The following is a 19,367-nucleotide window of genomic DNA, read 5'->3' as shown; positions in this document are numbered from 1 at the left end:
CATGCAGACTTTCATTCTAACCCTAGCTCTGCCACTGACTTGGCACAGGCTGTTTAAGTTAGCTGTTCAGCTTCCTCATCTGTAAAATGGGAGCAATAATGGTGCCTTCCTTATAGAGCTGGGGTTAGGGTTAAACGAGATGCATCATGCAGAGAGCTCAGCATGTGGAGCCCACACTCTGGATGGACATTGTAGGGAGTCTCAGGCTTGGGGCAGCACCCCATGGGAAGGCTCTCCAGCCCACGGTCCCTGGTGTTTCAGTCATCTCCTAGGGCAGCAGGCACCCTTTCTTCTGGGCTGAGGCCTGAGTCCTACACCATATTCTCTCTTTGCCCCATTTGTGATTTCGTGATTACAGACAGTGAGACAGGCAGGGGAGCAGTCCCCACTCCCTGCTGAGGAAGTTTCTCCTAGATCAAGCCAGATATCAAGTGGGCCGTTACACAGAAGCAAGGCGATCTGGGCCCGGCAGTGGGAACAGAGAGGACATTCAGATTCTGAAGACAGAAGTAAGAAGACAATGGGAGCTGGCAACTGATGAAGAGGGTTGTCAAATATGACTGCAGGTCTGGGGAAAATGGGGATGCCATAGAGAAGAGAACTTGAAAGCAGAACTGGGAACTCTCTACGTTGGGAGGGAAAAACAAATTCTACAAAATTTGGATAAGAAAGGGGTTTGATGAAAGATAGTAGGACAGATAAGTGGAAATTTCCAGTGGGCAAATAGAGATACAAGATATATATATATCAAGATACAATAGAGATACAATATATTGTGTATATATATTGTAGATATATATATATATATATATGAGTTATGAGGAGAGAGGTGATATTTAAGGCAAGGGAACGGAGGTGTTCTTTGAAAAACAGCACCTAGCAACACAGAGGAGTGAAAGTTTAAAAGAAGGGGATGTGCACACACACATGATGGCAGATGAATTGACAAAATGGTGGAGTTGAAGGGACCCTTGCAAAAATCTCACCCAACTCTGTCACTTTAGGGATAAAAAAACTGGGGTTCAGAGAGTATCAGTGATTTGTCAAGTGATTCATAACATCCAGAGAGATCTGGGGCCTGAGACCAAGTTCTCAGATTCCCAGTTTTTGTCCTGTCCCACGGTTCTAAGGTAAAGACCAGGAAATGGCTGTGTGCAAGGTGAATACTAATTAATGTTGACCACCAGGGTGAAACTGGCCATCAGGAGCTTCTAAATCGGGGTAAAATAAACTTACAAGTCAAGGAATTATTAATACCAAAAAAGTGAATATCCTTTCTCTCTTAATAGATCAATAAAAAACAACAACAACCAGAAAAAGCCAAACCAGAAAGCTATCTTAAAATGAAACAGAATCTCTTTTATAGAGGGCAGATTAATTATTTCAAAGGCTGGAGATTCATTCCCCTATTTTGTTCAGGATAAGGAAGTGGCAGAAAAAATTGGATTCAAAACATTTTATTTCTGCTTGGATTCATCCTGAAGTTGACCAGAAAGAAAGCTTGATTGCGCTGCCAAACTTCTGGGTCATGAGCTGTGCTTATGTAATTTGCAATATCTCCATCAAAAAACAATTGAATCTGCAGAGATAGAAACACATGTTGCACGAAAGATTTCTGATTACAGCACCCACTCTCGGGCTCAGAAAAAAAACACTGCTCTAAATGATCCGAACCGCTTCTGAACCTCTCATCTTTACTGGTGGTTCAGCTGGTATTTGAACCAAAATTGCCACTTAAACCTGCCCCTGTAGTTCACTGCACTGAGAGCACAAGAGGGGAGAGTTAATTATCCACCACACATTGTATTTCTCTACCAAGCAGAGGAGTGTGGCAGGGTGGGCACTGGCTGGTGAGCAGCTGATGTTCTTGAGTTTCTTCATTTTCGTCTTACCGTGGGCTCAAAGAGAGTGAAACGCACTCACACTGTGAACTTGCGTGCTTATTTGGTATCTTCAGGGCTTTCAGCAAGATGGCACTGGCGCCTGCCTTTCCTCTCCGATGCATATGCCTCAGGTCATCTCTTGGCAAGGAGGGAGGAGGATTAAGCCAGGTTCCGGTCACTGTACTTCCCTCAGAGCGGCAGGGTTTCCAGCTCCTCATTTAGGAAAACTGCTCTCTTGTGTCCCCATTGTGCTGTTCGTAAGACGCCTTACACATCGCAGAGGAACCAATGCTGTGGTCAAGTGGGCACCGGTGCTGGAGTCCCTGAACTCTACCCCCAATTTCTCAGATCTTCAAAAATAGATGAGCTTGTTTCTTCATGAAGCGTCTTTGAACCCGTCACGTTACAAGTTTGAGAATTTTCTAATGGTAATACGTATCATTTAAATTTTAAATTTCCTCTGCATCTGTGAAATAACTATTTCATCTTTCTGAGCTCTAATTTGTGACCTGGAATCTGACTGTTCAGAATCTTACTATTTGTGGGATCTTGGATAAGACGCTTAAACTCTTCCTCAGTTTCCTCCTATGTAAAATGAGGATGCTGACAGTTCCGACCTCACAGGGCAGAGCTAACAGACATGAAGCATGAAGCCCCATGCCTGGTATATGAAGTGCTCATTCAATGTAAGCTACTCTTAGTCGCCATAATTACCTGATTAGACTGACTGGTGGTATAGCTATCTGACGTTTTCTTCAAAAAACCAGCTCTTGGATTTATTCTGATTTTCTGTTTTTGAATTAATTGTTTCACTTTATCATTTTCTTTCTTGTGCTTTCCTTATGCTTATTTTGTTGTAATTTTAAAATTTCTTGCAATGAGTATTTAATTCTATCTTGTTTAGCACTATGTTTGAAACTATGAATTTTTGTGTCAATTTGGCTTTAGCCATCTTATCCGTAGTAATTTGATTATAGTCTAGATATTCTGAAATTTCAGTCGTAGTTTCAATTGAGAAAGAAATTTCCAAATTTCCAAGAGGTTGGCTTTTTTTCTTTTCTATTTTGGTTATTCAACTGTAGGTTTTTTTTTTTTTTTTTCTTTTGCTTGACATAAGAGAATGCAGTCTTTACTATTTCTAATTTTGAAATGCACAGAGGCTTTCTTTGGCACCCAAATTACGGTCAGCTTCAAAATGTTTCAGGTGAACTAGAAGGTGTCATCTCGGTTGTTTGGATATGGAATTAAATATTTATATACTAGTGATTATATTATTCCCTGCAGTGTCATTATTTGTGTTTGTAGATTTCATTTGTCATAGTAAGTTACTCTGATCATGTTTTTGTTTTTCCTTGCATTTTCAGATACTTGCTTTACGTATCTCGATACTTACACGGGTTAGAGTAAATGCATAGGATAAACATAACGGCTCGTATACGCACACTCTCTGTTTCCTACTTTATATTTGGTTAAACAATTCTTTGTATTACATTCTTTCTGTCCAAATAACTGGGACAGTGCTGTCTCCTGATAGAACGCTGGCTCAGTAGTCAATGAGGGGAGTTTTAGTAAGCAGAGGGGGCGTGGAGGGGAGAGAGACCACCCCACAGTCACTCAGGAACCGAGACTGAAGCAGTTCAGCCATCTTCAACACATCCCTACCACCTCCACCTGCCCACTGTCATCCCAGCCCACGGGAAGGGGCAAGAGCGCAGAGGGGCAAGCAGGGGGGTTTATGCGCCAGGCCCAGAAGTGGCACTCACTACTTCTGCTCACATCCCATTGGAGCACATTCCATTGAAATCACAAGGCCACACTCTAAGAGAGAACAGAATGCACGGTATATCTGAGCAGCCACACACCCAGCTATAATCGTTACCATGGAGGTGGAGAACAGATTTTGATGGACAGCTAGCAATTTCTGTCACGATGCTGTTTTGTTTTGCATACAGATTTAGGCCACTTGTATTCTAGTTACAGATTTGATGCCTTTTCACTTTTAATTCAGTGTTGTCTGATATTAAAGTGGAAAGTCATAGTTATAATGGATGTGGAGGCTGTCATTTTTCTTTTGTCTTCTATCTTCTGCTATACGGTCAGTTTTCCTAACATCCTCCCCGCACCCTCCCACCCCTGGACCTTCCCGTAATTTAAAATTACTTTTGTATTTCAAATGGTAAACTTTAAAAAACTTTATTTCTTGATTTACTAACTTTAAAAAGTGAAGTGAATATTGACTTCTTGCGGTGAAAGACAAGGGAATTAGCTCACTTACACTTCCTTCTCAGCGCCCACCAAGCTTTGTCACCAAGCTCTAGGATTTTTGTCCCAGTCACTTACAGTATTTTAAATTGTAAAGTTTTCTTTCAAGTCATCTTCACATTCGTTTCTGTAACTGTAAATTGCATTGTTGTTACTATTAACTTTACATTTTAATGGACTAATCGTTCATAAATAGTTCTTATGTATTATGTTTTCTCCATTACTACATTCTTCACATTGATTCTCTTGGTTGACTGGATTTAGTGAAATATTATTTTCAAGAAAGGTTCACAGTTGTTATGATTCCTGAGTTGCTGCATATTTAAGAATTCTTCATTTACCTTTGTAACTGATTGGGAAAAAATCTTACGTCACACTTATTGTGTGACATTGAACTGGTGAGGAGCGTTGAGCCCTGGGAGATGATGGGTATCTTTGGTCCAAACTTCTCTAAGTAATTTCTCCAAAGTGTTTCAATGTTGCTCATTCTGTATCAAATTTTTCTGGAATATAATATGTTCTCTTTATCTGCAGATTTAGTTCTTTCTTATTTAGGGAGAACTTTTATCATATCTTTGAATTGTTTTTTCTATGCTAATCGTAGCCTTCTCTACCTATGGATACCAATTTTCTTTATGTTTTCTCTGTTCCTTTCCATCTACATTCACTGTGATTCTCTGATCAAATATCACCATATCAGAGGCCTTTCCACAACCACAGGAAACCCAATGACCTTTGTCACTCCTTGCCCCCCATCCTGTCTTATTTTTCTTCACAGCATTTATTACTACATGTCACCCCACGCCCCCAACCCAGCTAGAACATAAGCTCCAGGAGGAGAGGGAATTTGTCCTTTTTTCCCATTGCTGTGCCAGAACAGTGTCTGGCTTAGAGTGGACACTCAGTGTTTGACTGAATGATCTCAAGCTTTCCCTGTGTGTCAGCAGTTCAGTTTTTAGCTGTGTATATTTTGTTCTTTGCTGTTTCTAATTTATGAAACTTGTTTCCTTAGCTCTATTTTTCTATCTTATTGTATTGTCTTATCTTGTCTTTGATTTTTTCTTTATTGATTCCTTTTCTCTTTAATTTCTTTCAGAGTACAGGGCATTTGTTGTGGAGGATGTTCTATTTCCTAAAGTAAATTTATTTTCAGACCGAGTTCAGTATCTATTTTTTTTTTCCTGTGGTATTTTTACATAGTTTACAGGCAGTTTCTTTCCATCTTTCTCATGACTGGCACAGCCACTTTGTGGGCGCCCTGATACAGTGTGGGTGGTCTTCTGAACCTCTTCCCAATATGAACTCTTTTGTTCTCTCTTATCTGTTTCCAGCTGAGTCCCTCCCTCTCAGGCAATAAGTAAGTAAGTGCCAAAGTTTACCCTGTTTGGAAGAACAATATCATACTGTAAGGCACTGTCCTTGGAAACAGGACATGTCCTTGACTAGGCAGAGTGACTTCGGGTCTCATAGTATTAAAAGAAAACTACGTACAGGAAAAAAAAAGGGCAGGCATCTAATCCACTCATCACTGTCCATAAGGCCCCTCTCAGGCAAGGAAACAAAGGTCTGGGGTACCAGCTCCTAGACCATCTATTGTTGGAGATAACCGGTTCTGGGGGACCATGGTTACCCTTCCTCTTTATCTGCCTCCCTCCAGATGAAAGATCAAAATGCCCATTCCCAATAGCCGTTCCCTTCCTTGGGGAGCACCCCTGTGGCAGTCGTGCGGTTTCTGCACTGCACAAAAGTGCCCAGTTGAGCGGGCAACAGAAGGCTGAAATCCAGTTTATGCCTGGCTCTCTGAGCCATGTGTCCTGGTATGCGTTGTATCTGCTCAGAGAAAGGACTTTTTCTTTGCACAAAGGTGCTAAACCTTGTGCCCAGTGGGCTGAGTGTGCCCAGAAAGGAGGCCTTTTTCTACTTCACACCAACGTCATGTGGGCTGGCACAGCCCTGCTGGAGAATAGCGTGGAATGGTGGTATGTGTGGAGGGGGAAGAACACCCACTGTGGAAGGACATTTTCTCTTTTTCCCCTTGATGTTACCCAACGCTTACCTGATTCCCCGAGATGCATTAGGTTTTTCATAATTTATCTCCTGACCTTGTCCTCGCCCCGCACAGCTTCTGGGAGGTTAGAGCACAGGAGCCAAAGACAAAGTCCAACGAGTCTTTTGTCTTCCTGCTGCTCTTCTACGAGGCTGTGCCGCTTCCTTTGTGGGAATGCTGCTGGAGTTGTTTGCTGATCCTTCCTCTCTCATTTTTCATTTATGTTTCCAGTTTCCGAGACAGAGTAGTTTTATGATCTGGCTGCACACTACCCTGCTACTTCCAGCCTCTCCTTGATTTAAATGTGGTCTCTCTGTGCTGTTACAACTATGTTTTCACATTATGTTGACTCGTCCACTTTTATAGGACATCTACTTAATATGCATGATCATGAAGGGCTAAAAGCATGTCTCAATCTACTCAGAGTTCTGGGGAAAAGTTACATTTATTCAGATAGTCTATAAGCGTTATTTGGTGTCCATAAGGCATTGCAGGCTTATCACATATTGAAGATGACATCAAGATGATCCCACACTCTGATTTTTAAAAATTGAAATATGACTTTTTTCAGACTTAAATAAAATGAAAAGAAATCTGGAAAACACCATGTTTCTTAAAATGATGCTCTGGAAATGTAGTTGAATTTGATATTCAGTCAGGAGTTTCCAACAGATGTTGCTTGTACAATAAACTTACACAGTGAATCTGCCATCGTGATAGAGTAAGCTTTAAATCAGATTTAAATCTTGTCATGGCTGGATAAATGTGCTAATATTTTCAGTCAGTCTCCTGTACAGCTGTTAAAACATTTTGGCTCTGTAGGCCAAACGGGACTTCTAAAATTCATATGAGTTCTGTGTTCTAATTCTTATTATTTTTGCTTTTCTAATTAGAAAACAGACATCTACACCTTTTGTAGAGGTGAACATCAAGATTTACTGATCCTAATATATCTTTCAGAAAAATAAATTTTGAGTTTCATCAAAACACAAAGTCGATAAGTATGTCACAGACTCTGAATGCCTTTAGTAGCATGGGAAAACTTCAGAATTCTGTACATGTAACACTGAAGCAGGAAGCTAAAACTCATTCAGGAAATATACATTTGCAAATGAAGTCTGATTTCAACTAAGACAGTGGCAGATTTCTGGCAACTTTGCCCAGCTAATCAGACATTTTTTTTAAATTCTTAAATGTACAACACAGTTTACTTTCCTCTAGATTTCAGCAAATATTAACTATTTCAAGGATTTTCTTTTTTTCTTTCCAGTTTCCCCAGCTATGATGTGTTATCCTCAATTCTCTCTCCATGGGCTTCATGTTCAAGGTTTTTTCATGCTTGTTTTATAAACTGGCTTCATTATCATCTTTCCATAAACTCTCTAAATATTCCAAGTCAAGTAATTATCTTCTCTGTCATACTCCTCTCCTTAGGTCAGATTCTTCCCAATTTTGCCAACCAGTGTAAACACGATTTCCTACGCAGGATTTAAGCAGTGTGCCTCACAGTTGTGAGAAATATGCCCGAGTCTTCAGACTCTTCCCTGTGCTGATGCATGCATTTATTTGATGTCACTCTGACTTGTTACTGAAGCCACTGTCCTTTCTTTCTCAAACCCTTTCAAGACTCTGCAATGGGCTGCATTTTTTATGTGACAAGTCTAACTTCTCAGGTGAAACTCCATAATAAGATTGGCTAGAAAAATGACTCTCTTTGGGGCCAGGGCTCAAACTAATGGGTTGCACTGGAACATTCAGTAATGAAATAAATTAATAAAATTTAAATGTTTAATCTTTCTATTTTTATCATTTTATTTATTTATTTATTTTTCCCCCAAAGCCCCAGTGGATAGTTGTGTGTCATAGCTGCACATCCTTCTAGTTGCTGTATGTGGGACACGGCCTCAGCATGGCTGGAGAAGCGGTGCATCGGTGCGCGCCCGGGATCCGAACCCAGGCTGCCAGCAGTGGAGCGCGCGCACCTAACTGCTAAGCCACGGGGCTGGCCGTAAGCTACTTGCTATTTTTATTAAAGGTTGCTTAAGTAAATTTGATAGCAAAACACGTATAATGGTAGATATCATAGATTCTCTTCTATTCCATCTCCAGATCAATTAAATGAAAATATTCAGGAATAATAAACTCAATATTGTGAACAAGAGAACAAAGAAATGTGTCCAGATATATTTATTAATTCAGAAATAAAATTTAATGACTTTTAATTTTGTTTTTACTAGTATAAACTAGGTTACCCGTCCATACTTCTGAACAATCCTACAGATATCCTATTTTTATAAAAGCTCAAAGAAAATGTTTGATCAGGTATAGATTTATTACACTGTACTTTAGTCCAACCTCTACAGTAAGCACAAATACAAAACCACAGTCATGTTTACAAAGTAAAAATTGTACAATAGCCCTGTATACTAAAATATTATCAATAATGCAGTTTCTGAGAATAAAAATATCAGCTGGCTGATTTTGCTGTTATGATGTATATTAATATTTCTTCTAGCATGACAATGCCACTAGAAAAAGTTCACCATTCTTTCAATGTCTTTTCATTCCCAGTCTGCATTACTACTAGTAGTAGTAATTGGCAAATTTCATTTTAATGGCAGGTGGGAATTTAGTGCAAAGAGCAAAGATTCATTTTGATGAGCTATTTGATCATAAAACATGCAATATTGAATTTTCAATTAATAAACTATTTCTATCATTCAGTAAAGATTATTGGCATAATCCTGAGAACTTTTTTCACTTGATTAAAAGAATTTCTTACCATTAAATTGGCTACGGCATGCAAGAGGTCCAATAACTCTGCCAAGGGCGTGGCAACCACCTCACCAGCATGAGCAGTCCATACATTAATGGCTACCCTGATTAAGCTGCAACACAACACTTAACACACTTCTAAAGACTGTCTCAACAGAGCCTCTGACACCTCCTCACTAGCTAACCAGACATGGGTCGTCACTGCTCGGCTTCACTTCTCCTTCCAGCAGCAAAGTCATCACAACCTTTGTCAAGTAGCTGCATGTTCCTCTTTTTCCCAGTGGGGGAGTGTTGTAAAAGGAAGTCATGTCATCCTACAAAGGAAAACAGTAAGCAAGTTGTTTGATTTTTTTGTTTGTAAAGAGTTGACAAGTAAAATCAGTGTCAGCCTAGGGGGAAAAATAAATTCACAGGAAGATTTCCTCATAGAAAATATGAGCTTCTTGAGCTTTTCTTTCATTTTCCTGAGGCATCTTCTCAGCATATAAAACAAAGACAGGCATTTTTAGTATTCTCCTCTTTGCTGATAATTTTTTTTTTGTGTGAGGAAGATCAGCCCTGAGCTAACATCTATTGCCAATCCTCCTCCTTCCCCCCGCCCCCCGCCGCCAAAGCCCCAGCAGATAGTTGTATGTCATAGTTGCACATCCTTCTAGTTGCTGTATGTGGGACACGGCCTCAGCATGGCCGGAGAAGCGGTGCGTCGGTGCGCGCCCGGGATCCAAACCCAGGCCGCCAGCAGTGGAGTGAAGGCACTGTAACCGCTAAGCCACAGGACCGGCCCGTCTTTGCTGATAATTTTTATTTACTTAGGGACCCTTTACAGATGAGCATAAAATATTAAACAGAGAGCCTGGAAGGGACTACATTAGGTAGTACACAGCACCAATGTAGCCTGTTACGTATTCCTTTCCTCCCTAGAATTTAATTTTATAGCCTTCTGGAATTTATGGCTTCTCTCTGGTAAAACACATTTTAACTGCTAACTATATAAAGGAAATTTATCTCTTCCTAGATTTCTTTTTATTCAAAACTTTATAGCTGAATTGGCTAGTAATTAACTAAAAGAATAATTCTTCAAATAAGTCAGACTTTGCCCTGCCCCTCAAGAACTCTATTTTGCACTCTGTAAATCTATTTTATAAGTTAAATGGTAAGAGACTAGGGATATTTTGAAGAATTGAGACAAAGAAAAAATTCTACAAAAAGCTATTTTCTCTACTTACTTGTTTTTCAATTTCCTTTAGTCGACTCTCATCTTTCTGAAACTCATGAAACGCTTCTTTCACCAGTTTGTCCAGATCTACTTTGTCTTGAAACTCTAGCTCAGGGTTCCTTTCCAGTACAATGGATACAACCATTAGTAACTAGAAGAGACAAACGTTGAAAGCAAACTATATGAACCATATGAGCCAGGACATGTTTCCATTCTTTATTCAGACTGATAGATGATCCTCGTATTCCATAGTGTGTTCTCTACGATAGTAGACTTCAGGATCAGCTATGGATGGAATCTTCCTCATCTTGCAAATTAGTAGCATAAGTTCTGCTTGGAAACTGCACTTTTTCATTGTGTGTATCCCAGCAGCTGTACAGAAGTGCTTTTGGTCACTTAAATAAAACTAATAACTTAGAAAAATGACTTCCCTACTCCTATCTATAGTACATAGTTGCCCTATTCACCCAAAGTGTCTGAACTCTTCCTGGCCTTTGGGCATTAATCCTTGTTGGCAAGACACCAAAAACCAGTGTCCAGTAGAGCAGAGGCTGCCCCAGAAGAGGTGGCAAACAACAAGCCAGGGAAGGAAGGTCAGTACAGTGGAGACTCTGGATTCAGGCTCACGATCAAATGACGTGGAGCCCAGCACCCCAAAATGGGTATAATCTGTGACATCATAGTAGTTTCTCAGGAGATGGTTATGCTTTAAAAAATACACTTAACTCTGATCTCTTTACGACATGAGTACTAATTGGTCTGTATAAACTATCTTAGTTTAATGCATCATCCTAGTGTCTGGCTATCCCATACATTTACCCTAGGTTGCAACAACGTTCATTTTAGGTGACAAACTGTTATATGCAAACATTGTGTCTGAGTATACAATGCTTGGTAAAGACTTTCTGATGATGATTATGGCTCCTACTTTGTACATGGAACATGTACAAAGACCTCCTAATTCCCAATTTGGGAATCTCCTTGACTGTACTTTATCGAAATGCTTCCAACAGAACCTGAAAGAACTAAAGGTAACAGTTTCAGAAAAATCCAAGAGTCACAATGTGGGATACCTTGGAGCAGGGCTTTAGCCAGGAGAATACAAAGTTTTGCTCTAGTTCTAAAGGAAAAGTTCTTCCACAAAGGGAATGACCTCATTTTGGTCAACAAGAAGAACTTCTATGTCCACTCTAGGTCCCAGATGCTGGGCACTAGACACCAAAAGGCTAAAAGCACAAGGAAGGCATTCACCTTTCTACTAACCCTATCTCTTCCTGACCCCAGTCTCTGCCTCACTCCCACATGTTATGAAACGGATTGGCTGATACTGTTTCCAAATCCTGGCATCTCAGAGATAAAGCTGACACTCATTCAGCTCTGACTGAAATTCAGACATGCTGGGTTTCAGATGATGCCACATCTAGTTCAGCAGGCACTGAGAGCTTCTGCATCTATGACACATTACCCACCCTCAGGAAAAACAAAGTCTGATGGAGACATTCTCAGAGAAAGACAAAGTGAAGATGAGCTATATGTTAAGTCCATTCATTTGGGGGATTCTCTATGCATTCGGTATAATGTTTTAAAATGGCAAAAGAGCACGTGCAAGCACGTGTGTGTATCTTATCATTTAACTTTATATAGAGCAATGACGATACAGCACAAAATTATGTGTCTTCTCTGTTCACAGAGAGATGTTTGGACAGACGTCCCTCAAAAGATCAACAGTGCAGACTTATTGCTAGTGGGTGTGGAGAAATTTTTTTGCTTTCTCTTCTACAATTTTCTGGACTACTAAAACCTTCTACAATAGTCATGCATTATTTATGTAAACAGAAAAAAAATTAGAATAAAACATAGAAAAAGGTCACTTCCTCTCTGTTACGGTGTTGTTGATGCACTCGCTGCTGAGGGGCGAGTGTGGAGCTGGAGCAGCTGGACAGCCGGCCGTTCCACCCTGGGGGATGTGAGATGCTGGAACTGCTCGTGGCCTTGATGTGGGTCAAGGACAGGCGTCTTCTCCAGGACTCAACTGGAGGAGATTCGGGTTAGGTGAGGAGGGGAATTTCTGGTCTCTCCTTTATACTAGCTTTCAGGGAGCAGACAGAAAGCACTTCTTCAGCATCTGAATTTCTAAATACAAACCTCCACAACGATCTGTCTGTACTTCGGCTGGTCAATATTTCCCAACATGTCTTCCACCAGGAGGGAGAAATTCATCTCATACATGGTCATATCCGACAGGGTTGGTTGCTGAAAAAAATAACTCAACATTAACATGCTGCACTGTTATACTCTGCTTCCCACTTAAAGGAATTTCATTTTCTAATCAATAAACTTTTTCAGTTTCTATAAAACCTTAGAGAGCATTTGCAGCTATATGCGTGGATTTTATATATGTCAAACTACTGAAGCCAACCAGCTGACTATTGTGATAAATTCAACCTCCTGTTTTTAGTAGTTATCTTCACTATACTAATGTTTTTCAGAGAAAGGGGCTATATTAGAAAGCCACTTCAATACACAAAGGGAAGAGCCAAAAATGGAGACAACAAAGAGAGTACATGTTGCTTTCAGAATTAATACAAGAAGTTATGCTTGCTGTCACTTTAGCATGTAAGTCATTTGCTATTGAATTTACATCATTTCTGTGGCAGGTCCTTTCTGAACTGGCAGCATTAAAATGCATACAAATAAGCAAAAACAACATTATGTGAAGAAATGGCAAGTAAACACAGAAAAAAGCAAAAGGAAGGGTGGATAACCCTCAAAGAATGGAAGACAAGGCTTGAAATGTGAGGCTTGTGTGGTGGAAAGCAGATGGAGTCACCAGGATTATTACCAGAGATGCAGAGGCGATGAGTCATGCCTATTTGCTTTTACCACAATGATGATTTATAGTGAACTTAATCATAGCCTCAGAACACTGTGTATCTACTTACTATTCAAAATGGGACCCAGCAGAAACATCCCTTTTCAATCAAATGACAGCAAAGTTAATCTGCCTGGTATAATAATGCCTCAGCCCTATATTCAATATGGTCCATCTACTGTATTCTATATTCAATACAATCCAACATATACTAATATAGGGAAAATGAAGCCCAGTTGCTGAACACAGTAATTATAATTATTTAGATGTCCAGCAATGGGATTAATGGGGTTACAGAAGGAAATAAGGACTCTTTCATGCTTTCACATCAATTTCCTTTTAACATATCTCATTTGAAAAGTCAACCTAGTTACTATGCAACTATGATAGTTAAACCTAGAGAAGAGACATCAAGCTTGCCTTAGTTCCCACCCTCAGAAAAGACTCAGGGTGGACAGTGTGGCGCAGAAGTTCAGAGAAAAGGCTCAGAAGTCAAATGGCTGGCGGGGGGGGGCCGGGCACGCTCGGGGTCAGCTACTCCTAGGTGTGTGACCTTGGGAAAATCACCCAGCTGTGCTTCAGTTTCCTCATCTGTCAAACAGGAATAATAAAGTCCCTACCTCAAAATTGTTGTGAGGATTAAAGGAGCACCTGGAAAAGCGCCTGGCCCATAAAAATACTTAACACATATTGTTGTTGTTAGCAAAGAGAGGATACCAAATGGAAGCGGCCCAGGCAATCAGACAATTAAATGAAAATCTGGTAGGGCCTACAGGGGGCTGGGAAAGAAGCTAACAAAAGGTTGCCCTAGTCTACTGTATGCAGAAGCAGCAGGACTTGAACCACGGAGGCCCGTTCTCCGCTGGCAGGAGACAGTGCTGCCCCGACAATGGTCACAGAGCCTCTGGGACAGGGCTGGAGCACCTACACGGGCAACGAAAGAAACCCACTCACAGTTTGTGAGCAGTATAAAGAACACTTTCAAAAAGTTCTTATTCCTTTTTTTGAATAAGCAATAGATTCACAAAGTTCAAAATTTGAAAAGTTAAAAGAGTTTTCAATGAAAAGCTCACCCTGCCCCCCAGACCACACTTCCTTGTCCCAATTTCTTGTGGGTCCTTCCAGAAACACTCCATGTACATATAAACAAAATGAGTATGGGTGTGTGTATTTAAGAATACTTTATTTGTATAAAGACCTTCAGCAAAAATAATTTTGTTGATGTTTCAACACTAGAGACAAATACAATACTCTATTTCCAAAAGGCCTAATTATTCATGTTTGTGTATAAGCAGAATGATTTAGATGTCAGGATTAAATAAAATAATCAAATCAAAGAAGCAGGTTAGTTTATATAACTTGGGAAACCATCTGAAGGAGGGAGCCCTAATTCAGTTGGACGAAAGGGAAGTTACATTTCAAGTAAAATAAGTGATTGTCTAATGACCTAAAAAGTTACTGCATTTTTCACATTCAGTGCAATTCATAAGTAGTATGAATCCTTATCCACAGCATTACTAAGTCACCTTGCTTCTTAGGCCTGATTTAGTTCCGTCGTTTGAATATCTATTTTACTGTCTGTGAGGTCCCCAGCACTGGCCCACTAGCACTTGGCGGTGAAGGAATACTACCATTCATGGTAACGCCAATATAAGAAACCCCAAATTCACTAATAAGTAAACAAAAGAAGGACAGCTTGCTTGGAAAAAGGTTTGGCCATGTGGTTCCTTTAAACAGAGAGCTTCCTTGAAATATCTGAATGTAATAATCCAAAAAAATTTTGATCAAATACAACTTTTAAGTAAAATACTCATTTGGTAAAGCAAGCCTTTGTATAGAGGGACATTAAAATTGGAAAATAAAAGTAACTGACATTGGGAAAAAATATTTCCAAGCCAATTGATTAGCGTTCTTATATTCTAGTATTTCCTCCTTCAGGTATCTGGACACCCCTTCTTTAAACACTCTTAGAAAATGGAATAAGCAGAAAGGTTATTTGCAACGCGGAGGGGGAAGAATTCTCTCCTCCCTTAGGTCCCTTTAGAAGTCTTTTCACTGAAGGAAACACGGTAAGGCTGTACCTGTGGCAAATGCTTTCCAGCTACGATGATGCCATTGGGTGTGCGCTCCAGGATCTGCCACACTCGGTCATAGAACCCAGGGGGAGTTCTATTCAAAGACCCATCGATCTGACGCCTGTTCATCCAACATCTGTAGACCAAAAGAACATGGCTCAGAGTTGAAAAAGAAGCTTGTTCTGGTAGAAAGCAGGGCTTTCAATATGGATTAATTGTTCCAACAGAGTGAGCAATAAAAGCCAAAATTCATCAATGATGCATATCTACCATGTGTTACAGAAATTACTAAATATTTCATAACGAAAACAGAGCTTGCAGGAAAGGAAAAATCCCCGAGGTTTTAAAAACTTTAATAGGCAAAACGTTATTCTCTAGCAACCTGTAAGACTGCTCACTATGTGATGAAATGCCTTTCTAACACACAAAGCAGCTCCATCTAAAATCACAGGAGCAGCCAACTTCAAAGTAAGTTTATGGGGTTCTTCCATACAATAAAACGTAAGCTCTGTGAAGGCATGGACATCATCACATAGGTTGATCCTCCTCTACACCTCTCCCAGAAAGGTGCTTAATAAACATTTGATAAGTGAATGAATGCTCAAAAAAGCATTACGTATCTAATGAAATTACCTTACAGCAGTCCCCTCTTATCTGTGGAGGATACGTTCCAAGACCCCCCAGTGGATGCCTGAAACCAGATAGCACTGAACCCTGTACATACTATGTTTTTTCCTAGACATACACACTTATGGTAAAGTTTAATTTATAAATTAGGCACAGTAAGAGATTAACAACAATAATTAATAATGAAATAGAACAATTACAACAACATACTGTAATAAACTGTCAGCATCACTACTCTTGAGCTTTGGGGCCATTATTAAGGTAAACAGGAATTACTGGAATATGAGCCCTGTGATATTTATGAACTGTTTATTTCCGGAATTTTCCATTTAATGTTTTTGGACCTCGGTTGAACATGGTAACTGAAACCATAAAAAGCAAAACTATGGATAAGGGGGGACTACTGCATTTTAAACTTTATATTTTAATTTTAAACCTTATATTTAGTTTTCTATTTAAATATGGTCAAAGTACCAACGCTAAAAAATCAGCTAAAAAATCTTTCAAGTCATAATAATCAGAACGTGATAAGCCAAAATTCTTGGCTCTTATTTTATCAATTACGTATTAAATCTTAAAGATATAATACTTACTTCATTCACAAACTGCTAAAGATGTAGAATTTGCATAATTTGAAAAGAACACACAAATGACATAGTAGTATATTCTTCCAAAAGCTGAAGGTAGGAACAAATACACATTTTTTTTATACTTGGTATTAAAACAGGCAGCAGAGTGAAATGTGTCATCAACCACAAAGTAGACATGTCGTGACCAACAATATTTCTAGGTATGAAAGTAGCTATGCAGGATACAGTAAACAAAAAAAGAAAATTTTTTTCCTTTTTTTAAATTGAGGTAACATTGTTTTTTTAACCGGGTAACATTATATGTTTCGGGTGTACAACATTGTAATTCAACCTCTGTATATACTACAGTGTGCCCACTACCAAAAGTCTAGATTCCATCCATCACCATACAATTGACCCCCTTTAGCTATTTTACCCTCCTCCCACTCCTCTTCCCTTCTGGTAACTACCAACCTGTCCTCTGTATCTATGTGTTTGTTTTTGTTTTGTTTGTTCATTTGTTTGTTTTTTTTATACTCCACATATGAGTGAGATCATATAGTATTTGTTTTTCTCCTTCTGACTTATATCACTCAGCATAATAGTGTCAAAGTCTATCCATATTGTTGCAAATGGCAAGACTTCATCTTTTTTCTATGGCTGAATAGTATTCCATTGTATACATACATACACCACATTTTCTTTATCCATTTGATTGTCCTTTAGGTTACTTCCTATAATTAATATATTAATAATTCCTATTTCCTACTTAGGTTGTTTCCACCTGGCTATTGTAAATAGTGCTGCAATGAACATAGGGTTGCATATATCTTTTCAAATTAGTGTCTTCATATTCTTTAGATAAATACTCAGAAGTAGAATAAGACATATCAAAATCTATGGGATGCAGCAAAAGTGGTACAAAGAAAGAAGTTTACAATAAGACAGGCCCATCTCAAGAAACAAGAAAAATCTCCAACAGCCTAACATCATACCTAAAGGAACTAGAAAAAGAAGAACAAATGAAGCTCAAAGTCAGTAGGAGAAAGGAAATAATAAAAATCAGATTGGAAATAAATGAAATAGACACTAAAAAACAACAGAAAAAAAAATCAATGAAACTAAGAGCTATCTCTTTGTAAAAAATTAACAAACCTTGAAAAAACCAACAACCTTTTGAAAAAACAACCCTTTGAAAAAAAATTAACAACTCTTTAGCTAGACACACTAAGACAAAAAGAGAGAAGGCTAAATAAATAAAATTAGAAATGAAAGAGAAGAAATTACAACGAATAAGACAGAAATGCAAAGGATTATAAGAGATTACTCTGAAAAGCTATAAGCCAACAAATTGGAAAACCTAGAAGAAATGGATAAATTCTTAGAACCATACAACCTTCCAAAACTGAATCAAGAAGAAATAGAGAATCTGAATAGACTGATCACTAGTAAAGATATTGAAACAGTAATCAAAAACCTACCCCCAAAAAAAAAAGTTCAGGACGAGATGGCTTCTCTGGTGAATTCTAGCAAACATTCAAAGAAGATTAAATACCTATTTTTCAAACTCTTCCAAAAATTGAAGAGGAGGGGACACTACCTAACTCATTTTATGAGGCCTACATTACCCTGATTCCAAAATCAGACAAGGACAATACAAAAAAAGAAAATTACAGGCCAATATCGCTGATGAACATAGATGCAAAAATCCTCAACAAAATATTAGCAAACTGAATACAACAATACATTAAAAGGATCATACACAATGATCAAGTGGGATTTATTCCAGCGATGGAGGAATGGTTCAACATCTGCAAATCAATCAACATGATACACCACATTAACAAAAGGAAGAATAAAAATCATATGATCATCTCAACAGATGCAGAGAAAGTATCTGACAAGATCCAACATCCATTTATGATAAAAACTCTAAAAAAAATGGGTATAGAATAGGCACATACCTCAGAAAAAGACATTTTTGTTCTTGTGAAAGAGGACCAATGATGTTTTAATGCTACATAAGAGACAGCGGCATCTTTTCTGGATGTACAGTTTCTTTGGTAGACCCAGACTCTCGTGGCTGGGTTCAGTGCTATGCTAAAGAGAAGAAGTCCAAAGGTGTACGGGTTCCTTGGTGATATTTTACTTTGAATAATGGGTGTGCAAACCAAATACCCTACACTCTGCATTTGATCTTTTTTCCTATTCCCTTCAAAAGATGTTTTCAGAGTTCTATGAAGTCATGGTTAATCCTATAAAAGGGAGATGTTTGCTTAGAACAACATAAAAAATAGAAATGTGTGAATACTCATAATGGAGGTGGAGAATTATTTTAGAAGACCTCTCTTTTATTTTTATTTTTTGGCTTTTTATTTTGAAAAATTTTAGACTTACAGAAATGTCAAAAAAATACCTCATAAAGTTCCTGCATACTCTTTACTCAGCTTCCTCTACTTTTGTCATCTTACAGAACCAATAGTAACTATTGAAACCAGGAAATGAACGTTGACACAATATTAATCTATGGACCTTAGTCAGATTTTTCCAATTTTACCACTAATGTCCTAGTTTTGGTCCCGAATCCAATCTAGTACCCTGCACTGAAGTTAGTTTCCATGTCTCCTTAGGCTCCTCTAATCTGTGACAGTTCCTCAATCTTTTTTTTTTTTTTTTTTTTGCTATTTTTCCTTTTGCAACCAGAAAGTATCTTGAGTGGAAATACTTGGAAATTGTGCAAATTTTTCATTTCTCATCATACTTTCACCCACTAAATTTAGCATCCATTGATGCTTTTTGCCTGCAACAATTATTACTGTTGTATTTGTCTAATGGAGATTTTTTATCATCACTATTGCATCTACACTTATTAATTAAAATTCTACTGTAAGGAGAGTCCCTTCTCTCCCATTTATCCATTTATATCAGCATGGACTCATGGATATTCATTCTATGGGTTATAATCCAATATTATCATTATTTAGTTTTCTGCTCAAATTGTCCCAGCTTTGACCATTGAGCCTCCTTCAAGTTGTCTCCAG

At 38.7% G+C, this 19,367-nt stretch overlaps 1 protein-coding gene across 8 annotated transcripts in view; it reads right to left on the bottom strand.

Annotated features, from left to right (window-relative positions):
- Positions 1–8,366: 8,366 nt before the first annotated feature.
- PHKB (phosphorylase kinase regulatory subunit beta) overlaps positions 8,367–19,367 on the bottom strand; it is a 215,184-nt gene continuing 204,183 nt past the window's right edge. For 6 of the 8 annotated variants that reach the window (XM_058527748.1, XM_058527747.1, XM_058527750.1 and 3 more), the window contains 4 exons: positions 15,137–15,266; positions 12,329–12,436; positions 10,194–10,334; positions 8,367–9,281 (listed from right to left, as the gene is read on the bottom strand). In XM_058527748.1, coding sequence (XP_058383731.1) covers positions 9,144–9,281; positions 10,194–10,334; positions 12,329–12,436; positions 15,137–15,266 — 517 coding nt within the window. In that variant the 3' untranslated portion in view covers positions 8,367–9,143. Of the gene's footprint in view, positions 9,282–10,193; positions 10,335–12,082; positions 12,216–12,328; positions 12,437–15,136; positions 15,267–15,981; positions 16,120–19,367 lie in introns of those variants that run through there. The other 2 variants (XM_058527751.1, XM_058527752.1) reach the window with 2 other exon arrangements.

This window comes from Diceros bicornis, chromosome 32 (assembly GCF_020826845.1).
Source record: "Diceros bicornis minor isolate mBicDic1 chromosome 32, mDicBic1.mat.cur, whole genome shotgun sequence".
NCBI classification, from domain to species: Eukaryota; Metazoa; Chordata; class Mammalia; order Perissodactyla; family Rhinocerotidae; genus Diceros; species Diceros bicornis.
Note: the sequence above shows the minus strand (reverse complement) of the source record. Positions and strands in the feature narration are given on the sequence as shown.